Source organism: Coregonus lavaretus, assembly GCF_964263955.1.
Source record: "Coregonus lavaretus genome assembly, chromosome: 30".
Classification (NCBI taxonomy): Eukaryota; Metazoa; Chordata; class Actinopteri; order Salmoniformes; family Salmonidae; genus Coregonus; species Coregonus lavaretus.
The window spans coordinates 38,906,422-38,924,376 of record NC_140017.1 but is presented as its reverse complement, the minus strand read 5'-3'; the positions used below and the strand labels follow the sequence as shown (position 1 = coordinate 38,924,376).

The window sequence follows — 17,955 nt, the reverse complement described above, 5'->3', positions numbered from 1 at the left end:
CGCGCGCACGCACGCGCACGCACACACACACACACACACACACACACAGCAGGTAGCCTCGAGGTTAGATCGTTTGGCCAATAACTGGAAGGTTGCCAGTCTGAATCCCTGAGATCTGTCACTGTGTCCTTGAGGAAGGCACTTAACCCCAAAGGTTCCAGGGGTGATGGACAATGGTGACCCTGGCCGTGACCCCACACCCTTTGGCGATATGCAAGAAATACATTTCCATTACACACTTGGAACGATGAACACTTGTATAAGTGTGTACCAGGACAAATACAAGCACCCCCAAAGTTATTATTATTATTATTATTATTACACACCAGCCCACCCTTCTGCCATTGAGAGAAAAGACAGTGACGACAGCGTGAGGTTTGTAAACCGGCTGCTGGAGACGAAGTGCACCACGCACTGCTCGGTTTGTACATAAGTCGCGGATCGTCATCCTCGAGGAGACTCGCTGTCTATCTCCTCCGGGACGCGTCTAAAGTGCACTGGTAGGGGTAAAACGTGTCCTGTTCAGGAAGCTACTTTCCGTTATGTATCCAAGATATATCCAACTGGACTGCTGAAATATATAGCCTATCGGAGCGAGTCACCAGGGATGTAGTCTAGCCTGCGTGTGCCGTTATAACTTGATTAACGTTTTGGCATTGGTTCAAAGTTTTATATATATATAGGCCTATATATGGGAGGCTGAACATTGGGCAACACAAGCCAGGTCGACAAAGTTACCTAAATGAAAATGTCCTCGACGCTCAGCTCCCTTTCGCCGAACAAGAGCAGCCTTTTCACTGCGAGCTACGAGAGGACGGACCTCACCGAGGCGCAAAGACAGATGAGCCTGCTTCTCTTCGGCTTGTGCGTAGCCATCGCCGCTGCTACCTTCATGGGAGGTGTGTATTCTCTCTTCTTTTTCATTCGGATGAGGTGGAAAACCATCCTGTGGCTCATCGTGGCTTCGATGTCCGTGGACGACCTGCTCAGCGTGATACCTCTCTCCCTCTTCATGCTCCTCCAGTGGGAGAGAGATGGAGATGGAGGGTCGGTGACCATATGCACTTTATCCGGACTTCTCTATGTTTTCCAAGGACTCTCCAGCAATATGAAAGCTTGCCTTATCGCAGCCTACACCTTTTACGTTACCAAGCGAGAAGGAAGCCCTCGGCCGTTGAGGGTGATGTTGGCGATAGCCGGGGTGTGGGTAGTCAGCCTGGCCGTCAGTGTACTACCCCTGTGCGGCTGGGGGAGTTTCACCCCGCACTCTCTCGGCTGCTTCCCGGAGAGACGAAGTTTTTACGTTCTGCTCCTATTTTCTTTGTACTCCCTGTGTCTCTGCGGATTGGTGCTCTTCTTCGTTCCTCTCACCTACCAGCTCCTGTGTTCCAGGGAGCCACAGAGGACGTTCTACCCGAGCTACTTGGATATAGCCAGGGATCTGAGAGGGGACGGGTCTGCGCCTCTCTGCGACCTCCCGTCCTTCTCTCGGGATAGCTTGGACAGAAGTTTCAGTGCCTACAACGAGCTGAGTCCGGGTGGTTTGGGGAAAGAGCTAGGGGTGCGGGGCAAAGTGGAAACATATACCTGCCCAACCCCTGCCTCTGACGGTGTACTGAGGGATGACGGAGCCATCAGTAACTGGGAATCCCCGGTGTTCTTTGCACAAAAGCGCTTCTCCATGATCCTGGCGGTGGTGAGAGTTGTCTTGTGGATGCCTATGATGGTGAGTGGCCTAGAGATGTTAAAATGTGTAGATTAAGAAATAGATAATCATAGCTAGGCTATGTATGCTCCTATAACAAATAGGTGTTCATGTGGGGTTTACGATAGGGCTATTGCATTGTATTCAGTGTGTTTTCTTAGTCCTACAATGCCACGTTGAATAGGCCTTCTGCCTACTCTGTAAAACGTAGGGGAACGTGGGGTAACTACCCCCCCCCCCCCCCCCCCCCCTTTGGTAGCAAAGTTTGGTAACTGTTTTTGTATGTGGATGATGGTCATGCTTAGGCAAACAAACTATGAAGGGGAAATAAGTAGCTACTTTTTTTTTTGTTATTTAATGAAATGATGTTTTTAGAAAAGGGGCGTTTTTCCCAAGTACCAGGGTAACTGGGCCGGCCACTGAAGATTAGTGTGTTAAAATCTATTTAATTAAATTCAATCTAATAAACAAAATGGCATTGCACATCTCACTGTTAATATCCTCACTATATTTAGGTTTCCATTCAATTGGCAACAGATTTTCATGCAAATATTCTAAAATTTACATAAAAACATTATGCACATTTTCCCACCAGAGATGTTTCCATCAAACTGACTTGTTGTGGATAAAAGTCTGTGGGTGACGATGAAGTGCACATCAAAAGTTCAAGTTCAAAGTTCATCAAAAGTTGGGTTTCCATCACATTTTCAACTACTGATGTTTTTTTTCACAGAAGATGTTGCGTTATAAATGTGCCCACTTTGGTATTGGCACATGCTTTTCTGGCCAACCGCTCACAGATACAGTGCAGGTGTAGCCTACATGATGAGATTATCATGGACAAAAGAGAGAGATTATTTCAAACAGCAGGCAAGCATCGATAATCATGTCACCAGAATAAGAATTTTCGATTTTTCTTGGAAAGGAGCGTCAAGCTCATAACCGTGTGCTTTAAGCTGCCCCACTGGTTTTTATCAATTTGTATCTCTAAACAAGTGGATTATTTATCTTTAGGCTCCCCTAATGGTATATTTACATTTACATTTACGTCATTTAGCAGAGCAACTTACAAATTGTATATACTGTGCATTCGGAAAGTATTCAGACCCCTTCCCTTTTGGGAAGTGGATTAAATGGATTACATATTTTTCTCATCATTCTACACACAATACCCCATAATGACAAAGTGAAAACAGGTTTTTAGACATTTTAGCAAATGTATTCAAAATAAAAAACAGAAATCCCTTATTTACATAACTATTCAGACCCTTTGCTATGAGACCTCAAATTGAGCTCAGGTGCATCCTGTTTCCATTGATCATCCTTGAGATGTTTCTACAACTTGATTGGAGTCCACCTGTGGTAAATTCAATTGATTGGACATGATTTGGAAAGGCACACACCTGTCTATACAAGGTCCCACAGTTGACAGTGCATGTCAGAGCAAAAACCAAGCCATGAGGTCGAAGGAATTGTCCGTAGAGCTCCGAGACAGGATTGTGTCGAGGCACAGATCTGGGGAAGGGTACCAAAGAAGTTCTGCAGCATTGAAGGTCCCCAAGAACATAGTGGCCTCCATCATTCTCAAATGGAAGAAATTTGGAACCACCAAGACTCTTCCTAGAGCTGGCCGCCCGGCCAAACTGAGCAATCGGGGGAGAAGGGCCTTGGTCAGGGAGGTGACCAAGAACCCGATGGTCACTCTGACAGAGCTCCAGAGTTCCTCTGGAGCCACTCCTCAGTAAAAGGTACATGACAGCTTGCCAAAATGTACCTAAAGTTGAGGTCCGGGGATTGATGACTGCTTTGCCAAAAGTGTGCAAAGCTGTCATCAACGCAAAGGGTGGCTATTTGAAGAATATCAAATATCAAATATATTTGAATTTGTTTAACACTTTTTGGGTTACTACATGATTCCATATGTGTTATTTCATAGTTCTGATGTCTTCACTATTATTATACAATGTAAAAAATATTTTAATATTTTAATGAGTATGTATGTCCAAACCTTTGACTGGTAGTGTATAAAACATTAACCTTACTTAGGCCCCACACCCTAATACGGAATAGTTTTTTCTCTTAATCATATCACAATCAACTTTTACCAGGTGAATTTAGACCCAAATAAAAACATTTTTTTATTAGAATATGCAAATTAGGTAATACCTCATTACATATGCACATATTTGCATATCACGCAAATGTATTTTTCTGGACATTGGATGAAGTCAGCCTATTTTTTTTTTTTGTTTCATTGTGTTAAGACACGCCAGGACCGGACTTGACCAGAGCAGATTGTGGATAAATACTTTTTATCTGTAAAACACTAAAGACGTACGTAAAATGCATTTTTGATGAATCTTTCCAAATAAAAGGTTATGTAGAATAAAATTTTTACAGCATACAAACGCTGACTGACATTTGTGGGAATAATTTAGCTGTGCATAATTAGTTACACAAGACATATCCAAGCAGGGGACAACAGTAGAATATCACTTGCAAACAACCTTGAGTCAGTTTGTATAACACCTGAATATTAGTTTTCAAATCAAATATGCTAAATCAAAATATGGATCAATCTTATTAACCCTGGCACCTGCGTGTTCGGAGAGCTGTTCTTCAAGCAGTCTTCAGAGTTGGAAGAAGACGTCGACGTCGGAGTCATGGCGACTGAATTACTATTTCCTGTGGTAAAATGATTAAAAAATATATTTTAACCATAAAATCGAAGTATTTCAATTCTTGCCCTCTGGGCAAGTCTGGAGAATACAGTTGAAGTCGGAAGTTTACATACACCTTAGCCAAATACATTTCAACTCAGTTTTCCCCAATTCCTGACATTTAATCACAGTAAAAATTCCCTGGCTTAGGTCAGTTAAGATCACCACTTTATTTTAAGAATGTGAAATGTCAGAATAATAGTAGAGAGAATTATTTATTTCAGCTTTTATTTCTTTCATCACATTCCCAGTGGGTCAGAAGTTTACATACACTCAATTAGTATTTGGTAGCATTGCCTTTAAATTGATTAACTTGGGTCAAATGCTTCGGGTAGCCTCCCACAAGCTTCCCACAATAAGTTGGGTGAATTTTGGCCCATTCCTCCTAACAGAGCTGGTGTAACTGAGTCAGGTTTGTAGGCCTCCTTGCTCGCACATGCTTTTTCAGTTCTGCCCACAAATGTTCTATAGGATTGAGATCAGGGCTTTGTGATGGCCACTCCAATACCTTGACTTTGTTGTCCTTAAGCCATTTTGCCACAACTTTGGAAGTATGCTTGGGTCATTGTCCATTTAGAAGACCCATTTGCGACCAAGCTTTAACTTCCTGACTGATGTCTTGAGATGTTGCTTCAATATATCCACATAATTTTCCTTCCTCATGATGCCATCTATTTTGTGAAGTGCACCAGTCCCTCCTGCAGCAAAGCACCCCCACAGCATGATGCTGCCACCCCCGTGCTTCACGGTTGGGATGATGTTCTTCGGCTTGCAAGCAACCCCCTTTTTCCTCCAAACATAACTATGGTCATTATGGCCAAACAGTTCTATTTTTGTTTCTTCAGACCAGAGGACATTTCTCCAAAAAGTACGATCTTTGTCCCCATGTGCAGTTGCAAACCGTAGTCTGGCTTTTTTATGGCGGTTTTGGAGCAGTGGCTTCTTCCTTGCTGAGCGGCCTTTCAGGTTATGTCGATATAGGATTAATTTTACTGTGGATATAGATACTTCTGTACCTGTTTCCTCCAGCATCTTCACAAGGTCCTTTGCTGTTGTTCTGGGATTGATTTGCACTTTTCGCACCAAAGTACGTTAATCTCTAGGAGACAGAACGCATCTCCTTCCTAAGCGGTATGACGGCTGCGTGGTCCAATGGTGTTTATACTTGCGTACTATTGTTTGTACAGATGAACGTGGGACCTTCAGGCGTTTGGAAATTGCTCCCAAGGATGAACCAGACTTGTGGAGGTCTACAAATATTTTTCTGAGGTCTTGGCTGATTTCTTTTGATTTTCCCATGATGTCAAGCAAAGAGTCACTGAGTTTAAAGGTAGGCCTTGAAATACATCCACAGGTACACCGCCAATTGACTCAAATGATGCCAATTAGCCTATCAGAAGCTTCTAAAGCCATGACATCATTTTCTGGAATTACCAAGCTGTTTAAAGGCACAGTCAACTTAGTGTAAGTCGCTCTGGATAAGAGCGTCTGCTAAATGACTAAAATGTAAATGTAAATGTGTATGTAAACTTCTGACCCACTGGAATTGTTATACAGTGAATTATAAGTGAAATAATCTGTCTGTAAACAATTGTTGAAAAAAATGACTTGTGTCATGCACAAAGTAGATGTCCTAACCGACTTGCCAAAACTATAGTTTGTTAACAAGAAATTTGTGGAGTGGTTGAAAAACAAGTTTTAATGACTCCTACCTGAGTGTATGTAAACTTCCGACTTCAACTGTATACTGTATCTAAGGATAACCACACACAATTTGGTGAATGCAGAGGCTTCTGAAGCTGAAGGAAATGTGTTGGCGTATGGGAAGAGTCTGACTTTTGGGAAATGACAGTTACAGACAAGTACACTGAATTAAGACTACCAAAACTCCAAAAGCCTATTTAGACCCAATCACCATCTCTTTAAAGTAAGTTACTAGATGTAGTTCAGTTTGTAACATTTTCTATGAAATAGGCGTTTGAAATTCTGTGTAATTCAATGTAGTGAGCTTTGAAATTATTGATGTATGTCCATTATAAAGTGGTTAAAATTCATTCAAATGTTGATGACGGTAGTATGATAAACAAAAAAAATAGACATTTTCGTGAAGTTTTTGACATTTTTATGTTTACTTTTTGAAAATACTAATATTAATGGACCAAAATACCAACAAATCTCAAAACGTTTTTTTTGGTAGATGCAAAAATGTAATTTCAGCCTGTGGTGCCTGGCCTTAATTAGATTATACACTGAGTGTACAAAACATTAGGAACACCTGCTATTTCCCAGACATAGACTGACCGGGTGAATCCAGTTGAAAGCTATGATCCCTTATTGATGTCACTAGTTAAATCCACTTCAATCAGTGTAGATGAAGGGGAGGAGACAGGTTAAATAATTATTTTTAAGCCTTGAGACAATTGAGACATGGATTGTGTATGTGTGCAATTCTGAAGGTGAATGGGCAAGACAAAATATTTAAGTGCCTTTGAACGGGGTATGGTAGTAGGTGCCAGGCAAACCGGTTTTATTGTGTCAAGAACTGCAACGCTGCTGGGTTTTTTATGCTCAACAGTTACCTGTGTGTATCAAGAATGGTCCACCACCCGAAGGACATCCAGCCAACTTGACACAACTGTGGGAAGCATTGGGCCCTGTGAACGCTTTTGATACCTTGTAGAGTCCATGCCCCGACGAATTGAGGCTATTCTGAGGGCAAAACGGGGTGCAACTCCATATTAGGAAGGTGCTCTAATGTTTTGTACGCCTAGTGTATATAACTTTTTCTAAATTATGAGTGTCTTAATATAATATGCCATTTAGCAGACGCTTTTATCCAAAGCGACTTACAGTCATGCGTGCATACATTTTTTTGTGTATGGGTGGTCCCGGGGATCGAACCCACTACCTTGGCGTTACAAGCGCCGTGCTCTACCAGCTGAGCTAAAGAGGACCATTTATTGTTGACAGCCAGGGAAAGTGTTGGAAAATATGTGGTGACATAAAGTGGTTTCTGTTCGAATTACGGGGGAAGGTGGGCAGTTACCCCACGTTACCCTATGTCATAATCTAATGATGAATTAGATTCATGAAGTAGGCCATAGGGGCCTAACTAAGCCATTTCATTCACAGACTCTGGTGCTCGTGCGTCATGCTGTGAATGCCCCCAGCTCGTACCTTGAAACGGTGGAAACGGTGAGCTTCTTCCTGACCCTGCTGGCGCCTGCGGTCACGCCGGTGTTCATGCTCTCCGAGCGCTGGATCCACCTTCCGTGCGGGTGCTTCATCGACTGCCAGCGGGACACAGAGCAGGAGCCCACCGGTAGGCTATTCCCTCTGTGATTGTAAAGGGCCAGTGAGCTGAGGTGCAGAGTGGAAAAACATATGGGTGCAAACCAGACGCTTATCTAAAGCAACGTAACATTTTAACATAGGTAACATAGCCCTATATGCCTCCGAGAATCATAACATACAGTATAGACCTACGCATTAAACCTAACACATTTACACGGACACCGTTACAAAAAAAAAATGTGGGTCTGAAACACATAAGCCTACATCAATGTCATAAAATAAATCAATAAAGTCATCTAAATGCAATTTGTTTTTGTTTGTTTTTTTGTTGCAAAAGTCACTACACATTTTCATTTTCTTCCCACAGCAAAGAAGAGGTTTGAGTTTAACCTCTCCTTCCATCAAGGGTACGGAATATACAAGATATCCCACGCGACCAAACCCCACCGCAGCCCGTCCGTCGAGAAGCCTTCCTATCACAACCTCTTCAACTGTGACTTCACAGAAAACCAACTTGCAGTGCTGGACAGCTCCGGGGTCGCGAGCCTGCAGGCCGAGCTCGAGTTCAGGACCCCACGTGCGGTGGACAGCTCCCCACTGCGTGAGCATGACGAGCTGCTTCTCGAGGCAGTGGCAGGTGGAGGAGAGGCCCTCGCGCTGGCAGACTGCCTCCAGTTTCCTCACGATAACCATGGAGACCAGGACGGCTTCTTCTGCGGGCCCAGCTCCCGGGACCACGAGGACCTCAACCTCACCGACACGTCGTCGGTTTTCGAGGGAATGGAACGGAGACTGTCGCATGTGGAGTGCAGAAAAATCGAGCTGACGGACTGGGAGTGGTGTAGGAGTAAATCCGAGAGGAACCCCAGACAGGTAGCTTACCTCGCAACGTTTCCCTGATAGGCTAACATAAACTAACCTTTAGGCTATACCAACCAAGTGACATATATTTAGAAAATAATATGTCTCTGGGCTAGACTATAGGTTAGCTAGGCAAATACATTTTTACACTAAGGCTGCATGACATTGACCTGTATAGCCTAACCCAGTGTTTCTTCATCCTGGTCCTGGGAACCCAAAGGGGTGCATATTGTTGTTTTTGCCCTTAACACTACACAGCTCATCATCCAGCTTTAGATTTGAATCAGGTGTGTGTAGTGCTGAGGCAATAAATACAAATGTGCATCCCTCTGTGTTCCCAGGACCAGACATAAGAAGCACTGGGTAACATATAGACTAAAGCCGTGTTCACATTGGCAGTTTTGAAGTGACTCATATCCTATATTATTGCATATCCGATTAGATGCTGTTCTATTTCCTGCAGTCTGAACAGCCAAAAAGCACACAGATGGTTTGAAGTCAGATACAAATCTGATTTATTTTCCCTCAAGTGGTTTCTAGACTGTTATTTGGCATATCTTGTTGCTTGCCAGCTACTCTGTTGACAGTTTGACAAGAAAATGTGGTAGCTAACTAGCTTGTTAATTGTTTACAAATAAATTAGTGAATGTGCTAGAAAGCTGAACAGCTAGCTAGCTAGCTAGTTGACTGCTGTGACTAGCCCAAAATTATTGTTTTGAAAGTTGGATAATTGTATCTTTTGAGGCTTTAAAAGTATTCTTACACTATGATTTTGAACATTCAAAGCAATTGGGAAACATTCCATGGCAGGCATTGTTGTCACCTTAGCTTGCTACATAATTTCTGAGTGACAGGAAGCACGAGCACCAATCAGCCTACACCACTGTGCACACACCTGCCATTACTATGACAACCAGCATAGCCACGTCAGCAAATGACTGCTGTCTGAACACACACACATCCAATTTGGTCACTTGTAACTTGCTGTTTGGACAGTTAGTATTCCAAAAAGGTAGAGCATGGCGCTTGCAACGCCAGGGTTGTTGGTTCGTTTCCCACGGGGGGGGCCAGTATGAAAATGTATGCACTCACTAACTGTAAGTTGCTCTGGATAAGAGCGTCTGCTAAATGACTAAAATGTAAAAATGTACAACTGATTTGAGCATTAAGGCCTGCAGTGTGAACAAGCCTTAAGTGACCAAAATGCCCCCTGCTATCTAGCCATCATATGACATTGCTTATCCTCCAAAACTTTCCCTTTTTTCTGGGTTTATTCTCACTGCAAACAAGTCAGCAATCAAGACCAATCATGATAATTAATTAACAGCAGCTATAGTGATGAACTAGCCTAAACAGTTTGTAATTCAGGGCCAATTCTAAGGAACTGCCCCATAAAACAGATGGACTTTCCATCTCCCTAGACCACTTGTGAGTTGACACACATTACGGTAGGCGGAAATGACCGGTAGCCTTTGTACCGAGAGCGCCTGTCGTCGCTGGCAACGCCGGATGGCTTCTAATTGTGATTTTTTGTTTTTAAGCGCACAGATGGTACAAAGTCACGCAAATGTCCCGTTTTAACGGTTCACTGTTAGAACATCTAGTAACTTCACTTGAAAACAATAATCTAATCCACTGTGTGTGTGTGTGTGTGTGTGTGTGTGTGTGTGTGTGTGTGTGTGTGTGTGTGTGTGTGTGTGTGTGTGTGTGTGTGTGTGTGTGTGTGTGTGTGTGTGTGTGTGTGTGTGTGTGTGTGTGTGTGTGTGTGTGTGTGTGTGTGTGAGATGGACTTGTGCTTGCATTGAAGGGACAGTAATTGTAAAGAGTCCCATTAGAGTCCCAGTCATGTTGTTGTTGTCCTTTTAACACATCAACCCAGATCCATGTCAGTAATCAAAGCACAGATCGATGGCCAGAATCATGTCAGTGAATTATCCCTGACCTTACACCCCACCACCCTGTTAAAATGACAACAGTAGGTAGGCCTACATGTAAACGGCACTATGTTGTTTTGCTGTCCTTCCTGTCTTAGTTTACCATTTTCTCGAACTTACCTCAGAATAGTAGGGTTGTACGCTGAATTTGACAGTTGTGGTTTCTAGGAATCCTCATTTTATTCAGATATAACCCTATGATTCTAGTCTAATTTCTCAGGATAGGCCTTACCTTCAAACCAATGTGTTTAATTTAACACCATGAAAATCCATTAACTCTTTGTGAACTGTGAAAAAAAATCAGGTCTGTCTATTTAGATTCAGTTCTGTAGACAGGGTTTTAAGCCCTGATGTGAATAGCGCCAGTGAAAGGTGTGAGGGAGGTGTGAATACAGTAAACAGCTGTAGGGAGGCAGGCTAAACAGTCGCTCCACCGCTGCAGGCCAAGTGTTTAGAAATCACAGGAGCGAACGATGAGAAGAGAAAGAACCCGTTTGAGACCACCCACTCAGTCCCCTTTCTCAAAGACACACATTCACACTCACACACACCTGTGTACGTTCGTACGTGTGTATGTGTGTGTATGTGTTGTACCCTGAGTATTGTTCTGGTAATGGGTTCCTGACGCTAGCTGATAATGTCAGACTGAATGATATTGAGCTGACAGCCAGGAGAAGTCAGACTAAATGATATTGAGCTGACAGCCAGGAGAAGTCAGACTAAATGATATTGAGCTGACAGCCAGGAGAAGTCAGACTAAATGATATTGAGCTGACAGCCAGGAGAAGTCAGACTAAATGACATTGAGCTGACAGCCGGGAGAAGTCAGACTAAATGACATTGAGCTGACAGCCGGGAGAAGTCAGACTAAATGATATTGAGCTGACAGCCAGGAGAAGTCAGACTAAATGATATTGAGATGACAGCCAGGAGAAGTCAGAGAAGAGGTCGCATGACTAGGGACCAGCACCTCTGATCTTCTCATCCAATGGGTTTTGAGAAGGAGGTGAGGAGAGTGGATGTGAGGAATCAAGGAAATGCAATTGAGATTCTCCCCATGTACAACCCTGAGGTTCAGCTGCAGTAAAGTACCGGTGTCATGGATGGCAAGGTCAGGTGACTAGTTAACCTCCACTACATATACAGTGCATTCAGAAAGTATTCAGACCACTTGGCTTTCTCCACATTTTATTACGTTACAGCCTTATTAGAAAATGTGTTAAATAATTAAAAATCCTTAGCAATCTACATACAATACCCCATAATGACAAAACGAAAACCGTTTTTTTTATACATTTTTGCGAACGTATTAAAAATACAAACAGAAATACCTTATTCACTTAAGTATTCAGACCCTTTCCTATGAGACTCGAAATTGAGCTCAGGTGCATCCTGTTTCCATTGATCATCCTTGAGATGTTTCTACAACTTGATTGGAGACCACCTGTGGTAAATTCAATTGATTGGACATGATTTGGAAAGGCACACACATGTCTATATAAGGTCCCATAGTTGACAGTGCATGTCAGAGTAAAAAACCAAGCCATGAGGTCGAAGGAATTGTCCTTAGAGCTCCTAGATAGGATTGTGCCGAGGTACAGATCTGAGGAAGGGTACCAAAAAATGTCTGCAGCATTGAATGTCCCCAAGAACACAGTGGCCTCCTTCATTCTTAAATGGAAGAAGTTTGGAACCACCAAGGCTCTTCCTAGAGCTGGTCGATCGGCCAAACTGAGCAATCGGGGGAGAAGGGCCTTGGTCAGGGAGGTGACCAAGAACCCGATGGTCGCTCTGACAGAGCTCTAGAGTTCCTCTGTGGAGATGGGAGAAACTTCCAGAAGGACAACCATCTCTGCAGCACTCCACCAATCAGGCCTTTATGGTAGAGTGGCCAGACGGAAGACACTCCTCAGTAAAAAGCACATGACAGTTTGCCAAAAGGCAGCTAAAGACTCTCAGACCATGAGAAACCAGATTCTCTGGTCTGATGAAACCAAGATTGTACTCTTTGGCCTGATTGCCATGTGTCACATCTGGAGGAAACCTGGCATCATCCCAACAGTGAAGCATGGAGGTGGCAGCATCATGCTGTGGGGATGTTTTCCAGTGGCAGGGAATGGGAGACTAGTCAGGATCGAGGCAAAGATGAACGGAGCAAAGTACAGAGAGATCCTTGATGAAAACCTGCTCCAGAGCGAAGGTTCACCTTCCAGTAGGACAACAACCCTAAGCACACAGCCAAGGCAATGCAGGAGTGGCTTCGGGACAAGTCTCTGAATGTCCTTGAGTGGCCCAGCCAGAGCCGGCCCTTTAACCTGATCGGACATCTCTGGAGAGACCTGAAAATAGCTGTACAGCAACGCTCCCCATCCAACCTGACAGAGCTTGAGAGGATCTGCTGAGAAGAATGGGAGAAACTCCCCAAATACAGGTATGCTAAGATCGTAGCGTCATAGCCATGAAGACTCGACGCTGTAATCGCTGCCAAAGGTGCTTCCACAAAATACTGAATAAAGGGTCTGAATACTATTGTAAATGTGATATTTTTGTTTTTTATTTGTAATACATTTGCCAAAATGTCTAAAAACCTATTTTTGCTTCGTCATTATGGGATATTGTGTGTAGATTGATGAGGAAAAAATTCAAATTTAATCCATTTTAGAATAAGGCTGTAAGGTAACAAAATGTGGAAAAAGTGAAGGGGTCTGAATACTTTCTGAAGGCACTGTAGATGCAGCTTCAGTGACGACGGAACAAAGATCACAGTCCAACTACTATCTGCCCCACAGTAGCCTATTTTAAATCATACTGTACCCTTCACTTTCTACTTTCTATTTTACAGCATACTGTACCCTACACTTTCTCTCTGTTACAAAAGTCTGCTTTTCTCCTCCATCGCTGCCAGAACGTGATGTTTTCCTCTTTGGTTTTGTGGGGCACTGATTCCCAAATGAATTGATATGAAGATTTTAAAAAAAATAGGCTTTGCTCACCAGATGGAACCTGGGAGAGGAGACAACAGAACAGAGAGGAAGAAACAGTCTCATTTTGCACCAGATTCCAGCAACAGACGTCACCTGTTCTGAGCGATACCACTGTGGGCTAGCAGTGAACTCTCAGTAGGTCGGGACAGGGCTTTCCACACACACGAAACCACATGCACACACCCTCCGACGAACCATCAAACAGGCAAAGCGTCAATAAAGGACTAAGATTGAATAGTACTACACCAGCTCTGACGCTCGTTGGATGTGGCAGGTCTTGCAAACTATCAAGGACTACAAAGGGAAACCCAGCCGCGAGCTGCATAGTGACGCGAGCCTAAATGCCTTCTATGCTCGCTTTGAGACTAGCAGCACCGAACCATGCATTAGAGCATCAGCTGTTCCGGATGACTCTGTGATCACTCTCTCCGTAGCCGATGTGAGTAAGACCTTTAAACAGGTAAACATTCAGACGGATTACCAGGACTCAAGAGCATGTGCTGACCAGCTGGTCTGTGTCTTCACTGACATTTTCAACATCCCCCTGACCCAGTTTGTAATACCTACATGTTTCAAGCAGATCACCATAGTTCCTGTACCCAAGAACGCCATGTGATCACACACATGCATATTGATGCCACACACACACACACACACACACACAGATAGACACACTTTCACACTCTTTCACACTCTTCACATACGCTGCTGCTACTCTGTTTATTATCTGTCCTGATTGCCCTGTCACTTTTACCCCTACCTACAAGAACATATTACCTCAATTCAGTGGTGGTCGGTGCCGTTTAAGATGAGGGAGGATTATTTTTTGGGGGGCCTTATTTCTATTACAGCATATTGGATGATTGTCGTATTCCATTCACCCAGCTCAATGTAGCATCGATAGGTTCAGGCTACTACATGATACTCAGATTTGTCCTGTACCCATCATGAGTTTGCTACAACCTAGGCTGTGAATGAAAGTTTACAACGTAGGTGCACAGTTCTCTCTGTACTTTGCAACGTTAATCTTTCCCTCGATCCTGACTAGTCTCCCAGTCCCTGCCGCTGAAAAACATCCCCACAGCATGATGCTGCCACCACCATGCTTCACTGTACGGATGGTGCCAGGTTTCCTCAAGACGTGATGCATGGCAATCAGGCCAAAGAGTACAATCTTGGTTTCATCAGACCAGAGAATCTTGTTTCTCATAGTCTGAGAGTCTTTAAGTGCCTTTTGGCAAATGTGCCTTTTACTGAGGAGTGGCTCCGTCTGGCCACTCTACCATAAAGGCCTGATTGGTGGAGTGCTGCAGAGATGGTTGTCCTTCTGGAAGGTTCTCCCATCTCCACAGAGGAACTCTGGAGCTCTGTCAGAGTGACCATTGGGTTCTTGGTCACCTCCCAGACCAATGCCCTTCTCTCCAGATTGCTCAGTTTGGCCGGGCGGCCAGCTCTAGGAAGATTCTTGGTGGCTCTAAACTGCTTCCATTTAAGAATACTGGACGCCACTGTGTTCTTGGGGACCTTCAATGCTGCAGAACTTTGTTGGTACCCTTCCCCAAATCTGTGCCTCGACACAATCCTGTCTCGGAGCTCTACGGACAATTCCTTTGACCTCATGGCTTGGTTTTTGCTCTGACATGCACTGTCAACTGTGGGACCTTATATAGACAGGTGTGTGCCTTTCCAAATCATGTCCAATCAATTGAATTTACCACAGGTGGATTCCAAGGTGTTCCTAATATTTGGTATACTCAGTGTATATACGCATTGTACCATATTCCATATTATTTTCTTTCTCTCTCTCTCTCTCTCTCTCTCTCTCTCTCTCTCTCTCTCTTCTCTCTCTCTCTCTCTCTCTCTCTCTCTCTCCTCTCTCTCTCTCTCTCTCTCTCTCTCTCTCTCTCTCTCTCTCTCTCTCTCTCTCTCTCTCTCTCTCTCTCTCTCTCTCTCTCTCTCTCTCTCTCTCTCTCTCTCTCTCTGCCTCCCCTCTGTCCCCCCTCTCTCCCTCCCCCCTTCTGCTCTTCCGTCACCGTTGCGCTGCTGATTGGCTTGCTGCATTATTTGATTAGACTGGCACAGTGTGTTTTCCTCTCAGCGTGACTGCGAGGCACGGCTGGCATATTGACGTCTCTATGCTTTAGTTTTCTCGAATGTGGGATAGAGAGACAGTTAGAAAAAGGAAGACAGAGGGTAAGACATATGAGAGAGAGAGAGGGTATGTAAAAGGAAAGAGAAGGGGTTGAAGATAGAGGCAATGACAGGGTAGGTCAGAGCAAGATCATTATCCATGCTTATGCCTTACGCCTCGGTCAGAGGCAGTCACATCACCAGATCACAACGTCTAAATAATTCACTCATCTGAGTTAAGCTCAATACAACCAGACAGACTACCTGCCACTCCCTTAACCATTACTCTCTCTCTCTCTCTCTCTCTCTCTCTCTCTCTCTCTCTCTCTCTCTCTCTCTCTCTCTTTATATATATATATATATATATATATATATATATATATATATATATATATATACAGCATTGTAACGATATACAAATAGTTAAAGTACAAAAGGGAAAATAAATAAACATAAATATAGGTTGTATTTACAATGGTGTTTGTTCTTCACTGGTTGCCCTTTTCTTGTGGCAACAGGTCACAAATCTTGCTGCTGTGATGTCACACTGTTGTATTTCACACAATAGATATGGGAGATATTCAAAATTGGATTTGTTTTCAAATTCTTTGTTGGTCTGTGTAGTCTGAGGGAAATATGTGTCTCTAATGTGGTCATACATTTGGCAGAAGGTTAGGAAGTGCAGCTCAGTTTCAACCTCATTTTGTGGGCAGTGTGCACATAGCCTGTCTTCTCTTGAGAGCCATGTCTGCCTACGGAGGCCTCTCTCAATAGCAAGGCTATGGTCACTGAGTCTATGCTCAACGCTTTCCTTAAATTTGGGTCAGTTTCTCTCTCTTTCTCTTAGAATGAAATCTGTGTTTACATACACATACATGAAAGCAACATGACAAAATGAAAATATTAAATTATTGAAAATAGTCTTGTAATTTAAAAGAGGGACCCTTCGTTTATGAAAGTAATGATGGATGGTATTTCGATCATTTTCTCTAGGCCTCACATCCCTTTACACTTTATGGTGGTATCTATTCTATCACCAAGCGCTATGCTAGTACATAGCTGAGTGATGCAGGGAAGCTTGAAATGAGATTAGGTATTATACCCTGTGCTCTAATCCCACCTGCACACACATACACACACACATACACACACACACACACTCTCTTCCAAGGCCCTCGTTCTCCATGTTAGACTCCTTAACTCAGGGAAGGGACTCAATGCTTGGTGGGCCCACACATTCATCAAGCTGCCTTCTTAAATGTCATAGACATGCTGTGTAACTGGAGCTCATCTCATCGACCTGTTCTTAACAAAGATAAAGGCCCTTTTATAAATACTAAAATTTCTAGCTCATAACATGAGTGCATGTAACTAAAATAAAAAGTGATTTTCCAGCATCACAAATTATCTATTTTCAGTCAGTCTTTTTGATCTGTCCTTTATCTTATTAGGAATGTACCCTGAGAGTTCTCTGTCTTTGAAAGTGTGCTGCTGTATATGCCGTAGATACAATGAATAGTTATTACTCTCCTAGACTTTGACTGTAGTCTGTGTTTGTCTTGTGTCCTTACAGAGATCTGGGGGAGGTCTGGCCATCCCTCTGTGTGCTTTCCAGGGCACCATCTCCCTTCATGCCCCCACAGGGAAGACCCTCTCCCTCTCCACCTATGAGGTCAGCAGCGACGGCCTCACCATCTCCCCCCACGTCGCCAAGAAGGTGGAGGTCTACCGCTCCAAGTCCGTAGGCCACGAGCCCAGTGCAGACGACCCCACCACCGGAGGCCCGGCCGGAGGAGAGGGGATGGAGGTGGAGGTGGGGATGGGAGAGGTGGGGATGCGGGACACCAACGTGAAGATCCACCTGGAGGTGTTGGAGATCTGTGACAGCGAGGAGGCCATGGACAGCGTGTCCATCATCTCCAACATCAGCCAGTCGTCCACCCACGCCCGCTCCCCGTCGCTGCGCTACTCTCGGAAGGAGAACCGATTTGTCTCCTGTGACCTGGGGGAGACAGCCTCCTACTCACTGCTCATCCCCAACAGTGGCAACCCAGAGGCGGACAACATCAACATCAACATCCCTGACACGGTGGAGGCCCACCGGCAGAACAGCCGCAGGCAGACACAGGAGACGGGAGGCTACCGCGAGGAGATACAGCTGCTCAACGAAGCCTACAGGAAGCAGGAGGAGGACAGAGAAGACTGATACACACACATGAAGCAGGAGGAGGACAGAGAAGACTGATACACACACACAGGAAGCAGGAAGAGGACAGAGAAGACTGATACACACACACAGGAAGCAGGAAGAGGACAGAGAAGACTGA

At 44.1% G+C, this 17,955-nt stretch overlaps 1 protein-coding gene across 1 annotated transcript; it reads left to right on the top strand.

Annotated features, from left to right (window-relative positions):
* Positions 1–742: 742 nt before the first annotated feature.
* On the top strand, positions 743–17,837 carry LOC311105662 (putative G-protein coupled receptor 149; the record flags this gene model as incomplete). Its single annotated transcript, XM_084147877.1, has 4 exons — positions 743–1,726; positions 7,558–7,747; positions 8,087–8,592; positions 17,202–17,837. 4 exons carry the CDS (start codon positions 743–745, stop codon positions 17,832–17,834), a joined length of 2,313 nt encoding a protein of 770 aa, XP_084004003.1. The 3' UTR covers positions 17,835–17,837.
* Between the last annotated feature and the right edge of the window lie 118 nt (positions 17,838–17,955).